At 34.4% G+C, this 15,535-nt stretch overlaps 1 protein-coding gene across 2 annotated transcripts in view; it reads left to right on the forward strand.

The window, feature by feature from the left end:
* DOC2B (double C2 domain beta) overlaps positions 1–15,535 on the forward strand; it is a 246,040-nt gene that overhangs the window by 91,857 nt on the left and 138,648 nt on the right. The window contains exon 3 of one of the 2 annotated variants that reach the window (XM_072416382.1): positions 12,119–12,142. The exons of the other annotated variant lie outside the window; for it this stretch is intronic. Coding sequence (XP_072272483.1) covers positions 12,119–12,142 — 24 coding nt within the window. The remainder of the gene's footprint in view (positions 1–12,118; positions 12,143–15,535) is intronic. 2 annotated transcript variants of the gene reach the window in all.

Here is a 15,535-nt window from a genome sequence, read left to right on the forward strand (position 1 = left end):
ATTTCATTTAAAATATTTTTATCTTTATATCTAGACTGTGCTTTTAGTTTGTGGTTGATAGAAAAAAGCAATACTGCAATACTAAGAAGGGTCCACGAATCAACATGAAAAGGATTAGTAACCTAAACTAAAAATCTACAACCATTAGCACAACTGCTGCAAACTGTAGACAGATTGAAATCTTGTTTAATTCATTGTATGTTCAGACAACAAGTAAAACTAGTCACATTTATCAAGGCTTTTTTCAAAGCTTAGGTCAAACATTTGACATGAATATGGGATTTTCAGCAATTCAAACATTTAAACAATAACTAATAAAAAACATCAATTTATTTGTATTGATTTAAAATATGTGAATCTCCACATTAACTGGCAGTTTGCCACGTTACATATATCTCCAGTGTCAATATAGCATTATAGCACCATGTTAAGCAGCATGCCCGTCGATTCCTACAAGGTCCTGCTTTATTTGAAGTGGGTGAGCAAAAAGTAAGGTAGATATTAAATGAAAAAATATGACACCATATCATGTTGCATAATACATTTGTTCACCCATTTATGAAAAGGGAATCCCCTCCCAGTGAGGTAGAACGTAGTAGGTGCGGAAAAAGGATGGGGAGGCAAGAAACAGCACATGGAAATACATATATTGTTTTTTCTTATATCCTTCCTTCCAAACATATAAATATAATAGTAATACAATAATAATATTAATATTAGATCATCTTTATATTGGAATGCTTAATGGAATAATGTGTATTAGACTAATGGCTTGTATCTAAAAGTCTAAGAATAACTTCTAGAGACACAGCAGCCTAAATAACTTCTAAAGACATAGAACACAATACAATTATAATGCTGGAAGGTAAGGGGGGCATGGCACTTAGCTTTTTAATTTTGCAGGGTGCAGATTACATATTTTTTTCCTATATTAATGCAGAAGTAAACCTAAATCTTTCAAAATTGGCAGCAGGTAGGTTCTTTATTGCAAAAGAGATATCTTGTTTGCAATAAAATAAATGTACCTGCCTGTTTACAAATTTTTATTCTAACTTACCTCCTCTTGTTCCTTCATGGACACAAACATCTTCTCTCAGTCCTCTTCTGGTTTCAGAATCATCTAGATTGGCCAGGCCAGAATGGAAAAAAATTCTGATCCATGCACACAGGAGTTCATTCATTTATAATGTATATTTTGTCTTGAAATGTTCTCCTTTCACTACAGCTTTATAACAGTTTGGTAAACCTTGTATTAACATTTTGTTGTTTTCAGCTTATCTAGTTGGGAAATTGTGAAACAAGTCAGACCATGAAACAAAACTTTTTCAGATACTGTAGTAAAATCATGTGCAAAATGCAGTACTCCAACAAAAACAAAATCTGATTTTAATGGCTGTTTTTGGAATTTTTGCTACCAATTTCCTTATTAAGTGAGCCCATAGAAATGTGTAACATGTCTAACTTAATCCTTGCAAACCACACTGGTTTCTAATGAGGACTATAAATAGGTGATTCAATGCATATTACACAGGCATGGTCTGCTGTGTTCACTAGTTCTATGCAGACTGCCAATGTAAGAGAGCATTTTCCCACTGAGCACCAATGTAAACGAACACTATAATTTTTAACATTCACGTTACTGTCACATAAAGTAGCATTGTATTTAAAATGATCTACTTTAGGTATTAAATAATCTAAGTTTGACACTGATTCGTTAATTGTTACAACACACTGGTAAACTAATTTTTGTGAGCTGAAGATATAATTGTTTTTGGTTACCTTATGACATGAAAACTATTTTATTTGTTGCTAGTGAAAAGATTCTAAACAGCTGTGTTGGAGGTTGGGCTGAGACTATACACACTTATGGGTTTGTTGGGTGCCGCATTCCCAACTGTAGTTTCTCCCACTTTTTTCAGTTTTTTCAGTTCAGTAGTTTTTCATTGAAAAAGTGCAAACGTTCAATGAACAAGTAATGAAACCAGTAAATATAAAGTGTCTTCTTTTACTAAAGCGTTTTGATTTTTTGAAAAGAAGAAAATGCATACTTGCATATCAAAATATATTTAGCTATTCACACAAAAAGTATCATATTTTTACTTTCCTACTACTATCTACTGTATGGTTAGCACAGTACAACACTGATTAACGCTGTTACTTTGGTATTTCACATCACTTCAAATAAACTAGGTCTCTTCTCACATTCAATTTATTCCTCTAAACTTCTTTCAAATACACAAATCTATACATTAACTGTTTTCTATCTTTGAAGCTGTTTTTCAACAAATTGCTACATAGGGCTTTCACTGGTATTCATGTTGCTGAGGAAAATGTTATCAACAACTCTTAAATTATAATAAAGTCGAATAGATTTTTTTCTAACTGCTGCAGAAAAGAGATAGTGCTTGTATTTCTGCTATTATACTGCAGCAAGAGAGAAAGGAATAAGCCTGTAAACACACCACCTTCCAGGCCCCACCAAGATAAGTGGTTTGTTTATCCCAAGAAAACACAAAATCCTGTGGTGAAAACAATAGAAAGAGTGTCTTGTGCTCAATATGTGGTCATTATGGGTTAATTTTTCAACAAAGACTGAGAGAACAATAATGGCTTCTTTTAAGGTTTGTAGATGTCACCAGTAGCTCTTGTACAAATTGCAGAATACATGGCATTTTGTTAGACGAAAGGAAGCTACTTGTAGTAAATTAAAGTTGTCCTTTGAATTTATTTAGACAAAATATAATAATATTTATATAAAACATGTTTCAAAGTAATCCCACCCAAGACATTTATTTTGGTATTAGATGTATATTATATTTTTATTCACCATGGCTATTAGCTGTTGAACCTACTCTGCATCTTAATTCTTTATTTGTTTATAACCAGATTCCACTATACTGAAATATTAATACTGACAGCCCCTCCATTTTATTTCTTTATACCTGTATTAGGAGGGCATTGAACAAATTATACCAAAATATAACTGTAAAAGAATAAAATTTTACATATTCTGCTTACATGCATTCAGATAAACAATACTATGAGCTTCAGTCAATTCCATATGTATGAATGTTTCACCATCATTATTTTTGACGTCCATAGACTATTCAGTGAAGTTACGATGGATCTCTAAATGGCATCTGTTTCTGAAATTAGGGACCATGCCTGAGTAATATGCATTGAATAAGCTACTTGTAGTCATCATCAGAAACCAGTGTGCTAAGACAACAAGGCTGAAGCACATTTGGGCAAAAGAGACATATCATTGTAACCATGTAACAGGATCTAAACTTAGACCTTCACTACAGGAACTTTTTTTTTTTTTTTTTTTTTGGAAACCTGCAGAATACAAAAAAAAATTATTCTGGTTTATTAGAATATAGAATATAGAACTGCCAGTAAAGTTAATGTAAATAAATTCACCCCTTGTGTGTGTAATTTTTATTTTAAGGGACATTATTTAAAAGGGAACATTGACAATCACAAGGTCTCATACAATATATCTTTTATCCCCTTTGTACAGTATATTGTACTTTTGTGATGATCATGATGGGTGATTTGCTCTTAAATATTCTTTTGTACTGTAGTAATGATAAACAGTAGATGATGCTGTGTCCTTTCAAACTCGTCGCACGGACAGAGTTTGTTACACACTTTGTTACACACTTTGCCTACACATGAGGACACAACACCATCCACTAGTGTGACCTGGATTTAAACCAATATTCTTTTTCTAAAAGCTTTTGGAACAAAAAAATCTTGGTTTATATTTGAGTGTATAAGGTATATACCATTTAGGTATTGTATACTTATTGTATACTTTTAATTAGGCATTTTATAAAGCCTTCCCATATATATATATATAAAGCCTTCTTCAGGTGATCCTCGTTTAATGACTTACCTGTTTAGCAACCGCCCGCACTTATGACCAGCTCCTCCGGAGAGTACACTGTAAACTGTACAGTGTAAATCCATGTGGCGTCTTCTCTTCCAGGCTATAGCTGTCTTCCTCCTTAGCATTCTTGCGTGATCCCCTGCCGACTGTCAGTGAACTTGTCAGTGATAGGTGCTGCACACTCGCTTCACTGCTGACCAGGTCTTTCCTATGCTCCTCACTTGAATTACCAATTCGCTTTAAGACCGGGTTGCAGGAATAGAACCCGGTTTTTAAGTGAAGAGCATCTGTATCAAAGTCATTAAATACATTCAATCAAAATATGTTCATCCCAGGTAGATTTTGCACTAACATGCTCTTGCCTTGGTCTAAGATTCTGCTTTGTTGTTGTACCTTAAAATGCAAAACTGTTTTTGTTTTGGAATGGTGAGGAGTAACAGCCACTGTGTTTAATTGCTGTCTGTATCCCTATAATTGAAATTTGCCAGAAGAGAGAGGAGCAGGAAGAGAGAAAGTCTTCCAATAGGGAATACATCCTGTGCCAACTGTCTGAAAGGGTATATATATAGCATAGTATATATATAATACAGATTCTTATTTTATATCCATATTTTTAAAATTATAAGCAGTATATATGCAGCTCAATAAATGCTTTTACATTTTCGTGAAGACTGATTACAGCCAGGAGTGGCATGGAAATAACACAAGACAAGTGAAATATTGTATCTTTAGCCTCAAGGATATTACAGTGATGCTATGTGTAAATGTGGATTTTGTTGTTTTTTTTTTACAATCTCTGTTGTATTATTTCAGTTTATTGTGACCTCATTATGGAGACTACCTCTCACTTCCTATCCTTGTTGTCATGTGCAAGAAAGTAAAAGGTGAATTATGCTAAATGGAACCAAAATATAGGTCTGACAAAGGTTTGGGAGTTTATCCACTATTTCCTACTAATTTCCAAATATTGAATGGATTTGGGCTTTTATATCAAACAAGAATGGATCATATAGCTTGCTCTATTGCTTATGTTTTTAAGTGCTGCACATTTTTCAGTAAGACTTTCACATGGATATTCCTACTAATGTCTTCCTTGATATCAGCAGTCATATTAAGTAACATTTTCCTTTATCTATTTATCCCTAAATTACTACATTTTTGCTAATTGTGAAAGGAAAAGAGCCGTATGCAAAATTGATTTAATCGTACCAACCAATTTGTAATTTTAGCGATCTCAAATAAGTTGATATATTCTGCAAGCAGCCCACATGAAAATATGATTGTGTAAGATGTCACCAAAAACAAGAATGAAATCTAAAAGCTGTTATGGAAAAATGAAAGTTTATTAAAATGTAATATATTGTAGATCATTGGATTTTTTATGTGTTGGTGTCTTTATTTTTCTTTTTTCTTTGTGATCTTGTCAGTAACCTAGTTCCTGTCCTACAGTAAGAAATGGTAGGGGATCATAACACTGCTTGAGATTTCAGTGCAACATAGGCAGACGCCCAGGAAATTAAACATTTATGTCAGGAGAAACACATAGTTTCTATACTTTCATCTTTAAATGGATAAAACATGGGGAGTTGTGTATGTATTGGAGAAGTATACTGGAAATGTTTATTTTAAAATTTTACAATGACGATAACAGCAGTAGCTAGAGTCAACTTTAAAAACTGAAGACAATATGATTCAGTGTAGAAGCACACCTGTATTTATGGAGTTAGGGACAAAGTTTTCTAAGCACAACTAAACATCAGCCTATTTTTTTAAATTAATTCATAGTAATATTGTGTGGCAAAGGATAGGGAGGGTAGCACTTTCCACTATTGCAGGCATAAGTCCATAGATGCAGTGTCAGCATTAGTTTTCTTTTCTAAGCCAAGTCTGGAAAAGATCTTATTTTTAATAGATAAAACATATTTGATGTTCGTAGTCCATGAGTATAATACCTTGTCCTATAAATACAAAAGAAATTGAGCGAAAATCTTTTGAAAAGGAGAGATATGTTCCTTAGACATCTGCTAGTATTTGGTGTATCCTAGCTTACTTATTCTCATTAACTTTTGCATGTATTCAATGGACCTGATTTATTAAAACTCTTAATTATTAAAAGTCTGGAGAGGATATACTTTCATCAGTAAAGCTGGCTGATGCAGCAAACCTGGAATGGATTTCCTAAAAGTCATTTGCTATTTGTTAGCAAATTTTTTCAATCCTAGACCCGATTTTTTTCAGGTTTGCTGGATCACCTACCGTGTTTCCCCGATGATAAGGCAGGGCCATCAAATAAGACAGCCCCCCCTTTTTAGGTAAAAATGAAAAATAAGCCCCCCCCCGCAAATAAGCCACCCACCGATTACTTACCAGAATCGCGTGGGTATCTTCACTGATGTATCCACTCCAGTAGTGGAGAGCTTTAAAAAAAACAAGCTCACTGTATCTTGGAAAAGAAGCAGGTCTATAGGACACACATTCCTAGCTGGCAGTATATAATAGATTTCAGTTATGTAATACAAATCAGGAATTGATCAAACATTTATTCTTTTTGCTGCTGTTTCATTGTGGAATGCAGTAATTTTGTGAATGGAATAATGCTCCTAGAACTTTAGTAAACACATAGGAATATGCTGTATATATTTATATAATTACTAATCAACCAAAATATTTACCTTCTTAATATAGTTTAGATCCCTTTTGTGCCTTCAAAATAGCACTTAGTTATCAAGACATGGAATCCACAAGACCTCTGAAGGTGTCAAGATGTTAACCATCTTTTTCCCACTTTTCATTAATTTCATGGAAAGGGAGGTCTATGAAATATTTTATTAGGAAAAGTAGGAAATCCTAATTTTATTCAAAAGTAAAACGTCTAAAATATTACAGTTATTATTATTATTATTATTATACACAGTCCAAATCATGACTTATAAATGTGTCATCCACAATATTAATTAGATCCTATATTATGGATACATGGAAGCCCTATAGGGGTTCCCCTCTGCAAAATGTGGCTCTCCTCCCACCAGGTTTGCAGAAATTGGTGCAAACTTATCAAACATGGAGGCACCACTTCTTGGTAGCTAATACACCTTAAAAACAAAAAAATTAATTGTGTTTTATCAAATATCTAACCCAAGATGAAGTTCTTTAAATTCTTAGAATAGCCACTATATTCATAAAAATGAGAAAGCTACCAAACCTTAGGTATAGAGAATACAAGAGTGCACTAATTTCAAATCACATGTCATCCGCTTGTAAATTGCCTTCCCAATTCTTTTTTTTTTTTATGATATGTTTAGGTAACTTCTATTGTGGAATTGGACCAAACAGGTTAGTTTTCCCACATGCTTATCAATGGGCCTTAGGTGCCTAGAACCCTGTTAACAGATTATTGACTGTCTTTTCTTGAACCACTTTATGTAGGTACTAACTGATGCATATTGAGAATACCACAAGATCTGCCATCTTGGAAATATTCTGACTAGCCATTGAAATTGTCATATTACAAAAGCCATTAGCTCCTGTCAAGGCCACTCACGTTTTTCAATACAGGATGATAGGTCCTACATGTACCATTTTTGTGCAAAACGTGTTGAGGAACACATGTAAATAGTTGAACAAAAATATGAAATAATAGTCATGTGAGATGTGTGTGGTTTTATATTGTTCAAATACAAGATTGTGATTTTATTCCTGTACAGTACCTAAAAAGTCCCAGTAGAGCGGTTTGGAAAGTCACTCAGATCCCAATGCTTGCCAGTTGTTTCCCGATCACCTTTAAGCATTCAGTGTTCGGTCATTGCCTAATATATCCCACTCAATGACTTGAGTATATATATAGTTTGGACACTATTTTTTTTTTATTTGTATTACTTTCTACTGAGTGGAATTCTATAGAAGGCATCCAAACCATGAAGGCACACATACTGAATTATGTTAAAAAAAAATAGTGGTAAACAAAGTAAAAAATTGCTTGATACTTTAGATTCTTTTTTAATTTGACTGTATGCAACTGGGGACATTTTATATTTTCTTCAGTTAGGGCTCATTGACACTAGTGATACAGCACATTTTAATAAAGACATGCATTGCTGTTTGCATTGCAATGTACTGCATTCAGGAGCCAATTCACCCCAAGCGGGGTGCTTCTCCTGACCCCTTTCCAAAACTGTTTATAAAGTTCCACTAAACGGCAACCCAGCACACCACTACATGTGCTGTGAGTTGCCACTTATGTGAAAAAAAGCCTCTAATTTATTTATAGAACAATTTTTTAAATTAATCCATTTATGAGAATATTCAATTGTACTATGTTCAGTGTAAATGCGTCATGGCCTGATGACCGATGAAACTTTGCTGCTAAGAGGGATGTAGGGGCCTCAGATTGATTTGGCTGTCTGTTGAGGTATGTAGTATTTAATGCCTATCCTAACAAAAATTACACAAGTACATTTACATTCAGTTCATCAATGTCATATGAGACATATGGCAAGGGAGGTATGACATTGACCACATCTGTCAGAGTTATTGGTAATTAAATACTGCAGCAACCTCCAAAAGATGTATATTTCCCTAATTGGCATCTTTCTAATTGGTACACCTTTATATACCGGCAGCTTGGCCATTATGAAGATTTAAAAAGCTTGAGGTGTTTTGTGGTCTGAAATGTGAAAATGTATCTTAATAGATTGTGCACAAAATAAATTCATGTCTATAAGTTTAGGTAAGTTTGTTACAATGCTGGTAATAGTTTTGACTTGCTGTAGCAAAACGTTTTGTTAAAAAAAGTTTTTAATCTAAAATGACTTTGTAGATTGGCTTTAGTAACACTGCAAATGACTTTATCAACTTATCTGAACAGACTGATGCATATCGTTTTTCTGTTACAAATATATCAGGTAACACTTAATCATATTCCATCCTTGCACTGAGACCTAGATAGGTTACCTGTAATTCAGATAATTTGAGAGTGTCGCTTGAATCTGGTATTCTGTCTGATTTCTTATTATGTAGAAAGCTTACAATGTGCGGTCAAAACAATCGTTAGTGACCTTGATCTTTTAATATTCATTTCTATATATGTACTGACGTATGTGTATTGATAAAGAAAATGACTTTTACTGCAGTAAATCAAAAGTCATGCTTTCAAAGCATATGAAAGCCCTTGTATTATCATAAAAGCATGTTATCTAACAGGTTTGATGCTCTCAAGAGAATTGCATGGAGTTTCAAAATTTTAATTTTTCTAGTTTATAACTTTTAACTGTTATCCCTTGACAATTCTTGCAATTCCCATGGCTGCAGGGTGGATTTACTGGTTCCAATTCATGTTTTCTCTCAGTTGTTTTTTGTTCACCATTACCTCCAGGCTAGTATACCTCTGCAGTCACATTTAAGGCTTCAGTGGTTGGGTCCTATGGGGATTTAAAGCATTTACACGTCTGAGGTCTTAGGGCATTATATTCTCCTATCTTCTCTGCTTTGTCTATTATTGTGTGGGAAAGTAGACTGGGTACTTTTGGGGAACTGAGGGATGCCTTCCAGTTGCTAAACCATCAACTGTTTTGATATTTCCAATTAGGCCATACATATGGAGCTCAGTTTGGGTCACAGATTTATCTCCACGCATGAATTGCAATAGGAAATATCCTCTCCAAGATATATAAACTCAGTTTACCACCTTTTTAAATATGTACAGACATGCTTGGGTCAATGTTTTTCCCAGAAATGGATGGTGATGATTAACCCCCTAACCGCTAAGCCCGTAATTTCTCGCACTAAATATTTTTTCTCTTTTGGATAACCCCGTATTTTTTCGCCTACACTAAAATCCCCACTTACCTGGTCCCGCTGTGCTAATCCAGCGTCGGTTCCGTGTTCCAGCGTCGGGTCCATGTTCCAGCGTCGTCCTCCAGCGTCGGGTGTCCCTCTCCTTAAAAGAAAAAGCCGGCCGGCTTAGAGGAGAAAGCCAGCTGGCTTTCTTTTCTAAGCCAGCCGGCTCTTCCTCTCCCTGTCCCTATCCCTGTGCCTATCACTGTCCAGCGTCGATCGCTGGAAAAAAAAAAAAAAAAAACTCACCTTCTCCCTCCGCTCCTCCGGACACGTCCTTCCTCTTCTGTGTTCAGCCGGCGAGTGCAGAGACGATCACCGGGGTTTCCCGGTGACGTCGCTGCGTGCGTCGGCGCGGGAGGGAGGCGGGGCGGCAAATTCAAAATTTTGCATTGAGTTCCTTTGTATTGAACTCAATACAAAAAAGCTGTATTGAGTTCAATACAAAGAAATCCTTATATAATATATATATACTTGTATTATATATATATTATATAAGCTACTGTACATTACATTTTACACTTTTTTTTTTTTTAACTTTTTTTAGTTTTTTTTAAAGATTTTTTTTTTTATGTTTTATAAAAAAAAAATTTAATTATTAAATTTATAAAATTTTGGACATATTTTGGTGAGTTATGCGGTAATTCAGTGAATTAGAGCCTACAATCCAAAATAAATTTCCATGCAAAAAATGTAACACTTTTTGCATGGAAGTTTGGAAAGAATTAGAATACCCGGCATTTGCGTACGCGTCCCTCGGTGATTCCTGATGATGCGCGTGCGTGCGCCCGTCGATGAGGGTCGTAGCGGAAAATTCAAATTTTTTGTATTGGATTTAATACAAAGTCCTGTATCCAATCCAATACAAAATAATAGAAAATATATTTATGTGGTTTTGTCTATAGGTATGTGACGGACACTAGGGAGGTGTTTTAGAAAAATATATTACTATACATTATACCGAATTATCGCATATTCAGTATTTTTCATTTATTTATGTGTTCTTGTTTAAGCGGATTTTTGTGTTTTTCCTTTAATTTTATTAAAAGTTTTTTTTTTTTTTTTACATGATTGTGTGTTTCAAACATTTTTTATATTCATGATATCTACTAGAACCCTATTCCGACATATTTCTGTAAGTTACAGGTCTACAATTTAAAAAAAAAAATTTCATGAAAACCTGTGACGCTTTTGGAACAGAAATCTAGAAATCAGTGTAACGCTCAGGTGGTTAAAATGGTATTTGGAATTTCCTTATACTTCTCTAGTTTTAGATAGAGATAGGTTCGGCCTTTACATGATTATTCACACAATTTATTTTACTGTGGAAAAGCTTACAGGAATTTTTAATTTAGCATATCTTTATGTTGGCACTCTACCCAGCATCAATCTTGTTTTCTCCACATTTTTGCTCTTGTCCTCTGATTGTGTCTTTTGGCAGGAAGTCTTGGTTTTCCCAACTTAAGCATTATATCAATTGAAAAGAAAACAGAATTTACTTAAGGTGCCCATCCATGTAGGGTGTAACCGATGTCAGGTATAATTAGAAGTTTTCATGGATCTTTACCTTGACCTGTTTTCTGTGTCTCCAGGAGGCAAATAAAAATGCCAGATCTGAACAAACTTATAACCTATCTCTGAGGCTAAAAACATACATATGTTAAAACATACTAAAATACTAAAAGCATTTATAATGGATATCTAGCTTTTTATTGTTATTTTAGGCACTAAGTAAAATAAAGAAAAAATCTAGAGATTAAATCAAGTTATGTATTAAATGTTTTGTATCACAGATCTGTTCTAAATACATACTGAATCTGAGATATTTCGGCATAATGAAGCTAGAATGGTATGTATTAGTCAAGAGAGTTGAGAGACACAGACATACATGTATAAATGATTTCAGTCTACATGCTGAAAAAATAAATTGTTTATTGTCCATGTGTCCTTTATTGTCCTTGGTAATTTAATCTTCTTGTATGCATGCATTGCAAGTAAAAGGAACTGTACTGGATAATAACATAATAAACACCTATTTACAGGGGATATAATAATTGGGAAATACAAGTTTTTCTCCAAATGATTTATCATAAAAATATGCTGTACAGAAGTCGGCACTAAAAAGTGAACATATTGAACTACAGTTGTAAGGAATGATAAATGACTATGTAGTTACATAAGGACTTTTCCTGAGTTTACTTGTTTTATGTTGTTATTGTTATAACTATATGTTTTCCTGTGTGTAGCTCATAGCATTGTTTGGTGATCATGTCTTCATTTTATGGTGTCACAACTCATTTCATGCTCTCTCTCTTCATTTCTCCCTGTCCTATTTGTCTCCTCCCACTTGCTTACATTTCACCCTTACCATGTGCTCTTTGATGAGGGAAGCTGCCAAAAGTTTTCTACAGAAAGGTAAGGGACATGGCTTTGTTCCTTCAAGGGAAGTAGAAAAATGTGTTAGATGGTGATAAGTAACTTCCTCAATGGTAGATAAGATGCAAATGAAATTTTATGTGCAGATACATTTTCTGTAGGAAATGACTCCATAAAGCTTAACTCTGCCTGCTTTTCAATGGAATTCGGACAGGAAATAGTTGCTGTTGTCTTAGTTATGACCACACCTCAAGGAAGAAAGTTATATAAATGAAGATGCCCCTGGTTTGCATATATACTAGGGCAGTTCAGTGCAAAGATGAAATGTAAAGCAGAAGTGTAGTCAGGTGTTGCATTATGGAGAGTATCCAAAAATACTTTTTGTCAAAATTTGTTATTACAATATTTGCTATAGATGATACCGTTATCTGTTACTGACTATGGAAACTAAGTTTCTTCTTCGGACATAGTTCCAAAGTGATACAAATCTGTTTTATGCTTGTTTCAAAAGCTTGCAAAAACTCTGAAACCAAAGCGAAGGCCAAATGCAGTAACCCACAGTGCAAAGTATAAATTCTAACTGATAGCCATGAGTTACTGCACCTTGTCCTATTGTAGTCACCAATTTTAGTATACAAGGCATAGGTATACAGTGGAAGCGTGAATGTGTAAATGAACCAATGTACTCGAATTTAGAGTATGGAGAGCACTAATTTTTTAAACATAAAAAACATCTTCACATTACTCAAAATTTACAGTGTTTACATTAGTTAAGTTTTACTGTGGACCATAATACCATTGTATTGTTTTAATTGCTTCATTGTGCCTATTCCACCCAAATCTATGGTTGCCAGGGCTGAAGGTAAGACTGTGGTAGGCTAGTCAAGCAGTGTGATGACGGATTTCTGTTCAAGGCAGCCATTAGGCACAAATGTACATTGTGACAAATGCTCATTTGTAAAATATTAGAGTGCTCCACTTTAGGAAGGAATTGTATTGTCTAAAGAAAACATGTCGTTAGAGATGCATGGATTCTGCCATTACCAACATTATATGTAATTACCTAATCTACTGATCAATTGAATTTAGTACTTAAGTAGCGGATTTGGAGCAAATGGCAATTTGGGAAATAAATATTTACACTCATTTTGCTTGTGACTCAGAAAATACTGAACCAGTGGGTCAAATAATAGCTCTTTAATTTTCACATGACAAACTTGTTTTAAATCATATTGTCATAACATTTCACTAGCTAATGACATACATTTGTTTGTTTATTATTACAGCTATTTACTAGTAACCCATAAAACAACTCATATTATTTGTTATGTATTAAATATTTTATAATAGTATATAGTATAGTAATAGTATATTATTAATATTTATAGCTGTATTATTTTAGAGAGATGTATGTAAATTATGTAAATTCAACAAAAACTGTAAAACATCACCCAAACCTAAACAAAACAAAAAATAGAGGACCCCCAAATCCCACCTAAACTAAATATTTTTGAGATACATTTTGCCTTATTTTTTAATGTTCTCAAAAACTTGAGAAGATCTATCATGGGAGATAGTATTCGTTGGGAAATGTTTTAGTCCTGAATCAGAGTTTTTCCAGGTTTGCTGGATCAGCCAGCTTCTCCTCCGGTCCTGGAGAGCTTTAATAAATCATGCCCAATGTGGCTTTATACTGATGTGGTCAGTTTGAAAAGACGTTAGCCGTGTGCCCTTAAAAGGACAGTTAATCAGCTGTTAATGGAACAGTTTATATATTTGCATATCAATAAGCTTCACCAAATTGCCAAAGCATACATTATACAACTTTAGGTGATACGTTGTAATGATGATGTTTGTACTTTTTTTTATTGTAGCGCAATGTAAAGAAGTTGATAAATTATTGCATTTAAATAATGGCTTATATTTTTCTAAAAGTCTGAATTCTAAACAATGTGTCAGATGTTGTCCTTTTTATATAACACATTTTAGATACCACAGTGTAACATTTAAAAAAACAAACTAAAACTTATTAGATAAGGAAACATACTAACATTACAGCTTTATCTGTAACAAACAGATAAAATAATTCACACTACAATAACATATTATCATAATAACACAAAAGATACTTATATGCTATAGTGTGCAAATAGTTTGGAATACTGAAAGTAAAATCATTTTGTGCAGGTTTTTGTGTCAATAAAATTTTAAATTCCTGGATTGTTATTAAGATCAGTGTAGAAAATCTGTTGGTATCACAGAGCTTTATACCATGCTATTAATCACGGAGAGCTGTACCATGGCACAGATGTTCAGGTATGTTAAATCATTATTATCATGTACAGGTTGACAATCGAAAATCCGTCCATCAATAATCCGGTTATTTCAGTTTCCCAGCATGAATTTCGGATCGCATTTTCAATACAGGGACTGCAGTACACTGTTTGGCCACTGATGTTTTGATGGTGCTGTTCTGCAGAAACAGCTGTTAGGTCTTGCTTGCTTCACTGAATACACGTTAGGACGTCCCTGCTGCCTGCTCCATGGAACTTTGCCAGATGTCCGCTGGTGCTGCGAGAGGAAGATTGGCTAGTGTGTGGAGGCGAGTATAAAAAAAATTATGGAATTTTCGAAAATCTGGTGCACCTCAGGTCCAGAGGTTGCCAACCTGTACTATAGAATGTGCATATTCTTTGTTTCACTAAATTGCTTCATATAATTGCCAGACATAACCCATGCAGATATGATATGCTGAGTAAACAGTCAGTGTATTATTTGCCCAAGTTTGTGTAGTTCCTCTTAGTATATACAGAGGAAATGTGTGCTTCTACTGTTTCAAACAGCATCTAAAGTGGACGTCCATCTGTGTGTGTCTCCCTAAAGGGGAAAATCACTGTTGATGCTTTCCCCTTCCCTACAAACACCATTAGTCATTACACCAGATAGGATCACTTTGTTTTAGCAAATTGAATATTCATACTAATTTGGTTAGAGGTCTCAGGCTGAAGGAGTGGGCATTCCTGCATGCTGGCTGTAACTCCCATAAATGGTGACTTGATGACTGAAAGAAAAGCAAATAACTAAAACGAAGGCTGAGGACAGTGCTGATCAGTGGAAGAGGGCCCTGATGATGCTTGTAGTAAATCAGGCAGGAAATAAGATGGGCACTAGATACCTTCTGGAACTTTTAATACTTTCTTTGTGGAAAGTAAATTGTGCAGTGAAATAAAGACAGGCAAGGACTCCACAAAATTTCATTGTGAAATGACAATGTATAAGTACATATATACACCATATACACCCTAAGGTTTCAGCATTAGAAAATGATCTTGTAGCTTATACCGTGTTTCCCCGATGATAAGGCAGGGCCATCAAATAAGACAGCCCCCCCTTTTTAGAGAAAAATGAAAAATAAGCCCCCCCCGCAAATAA

This window comes from Pyxicephalus adspersus, chromosome 1 (assembly GCF_032062135.1).
Source record: "Pyxicephalus adspersus chromosome 1, UCB_Pads_2.0, whole genome shotgun sequence".
NCBI lineage: Eukaryota > Metazoa > Chordata > Amphibia > Anura > Pyxicephalidae > Pyxicephalus > Pyxicephalus adspersus.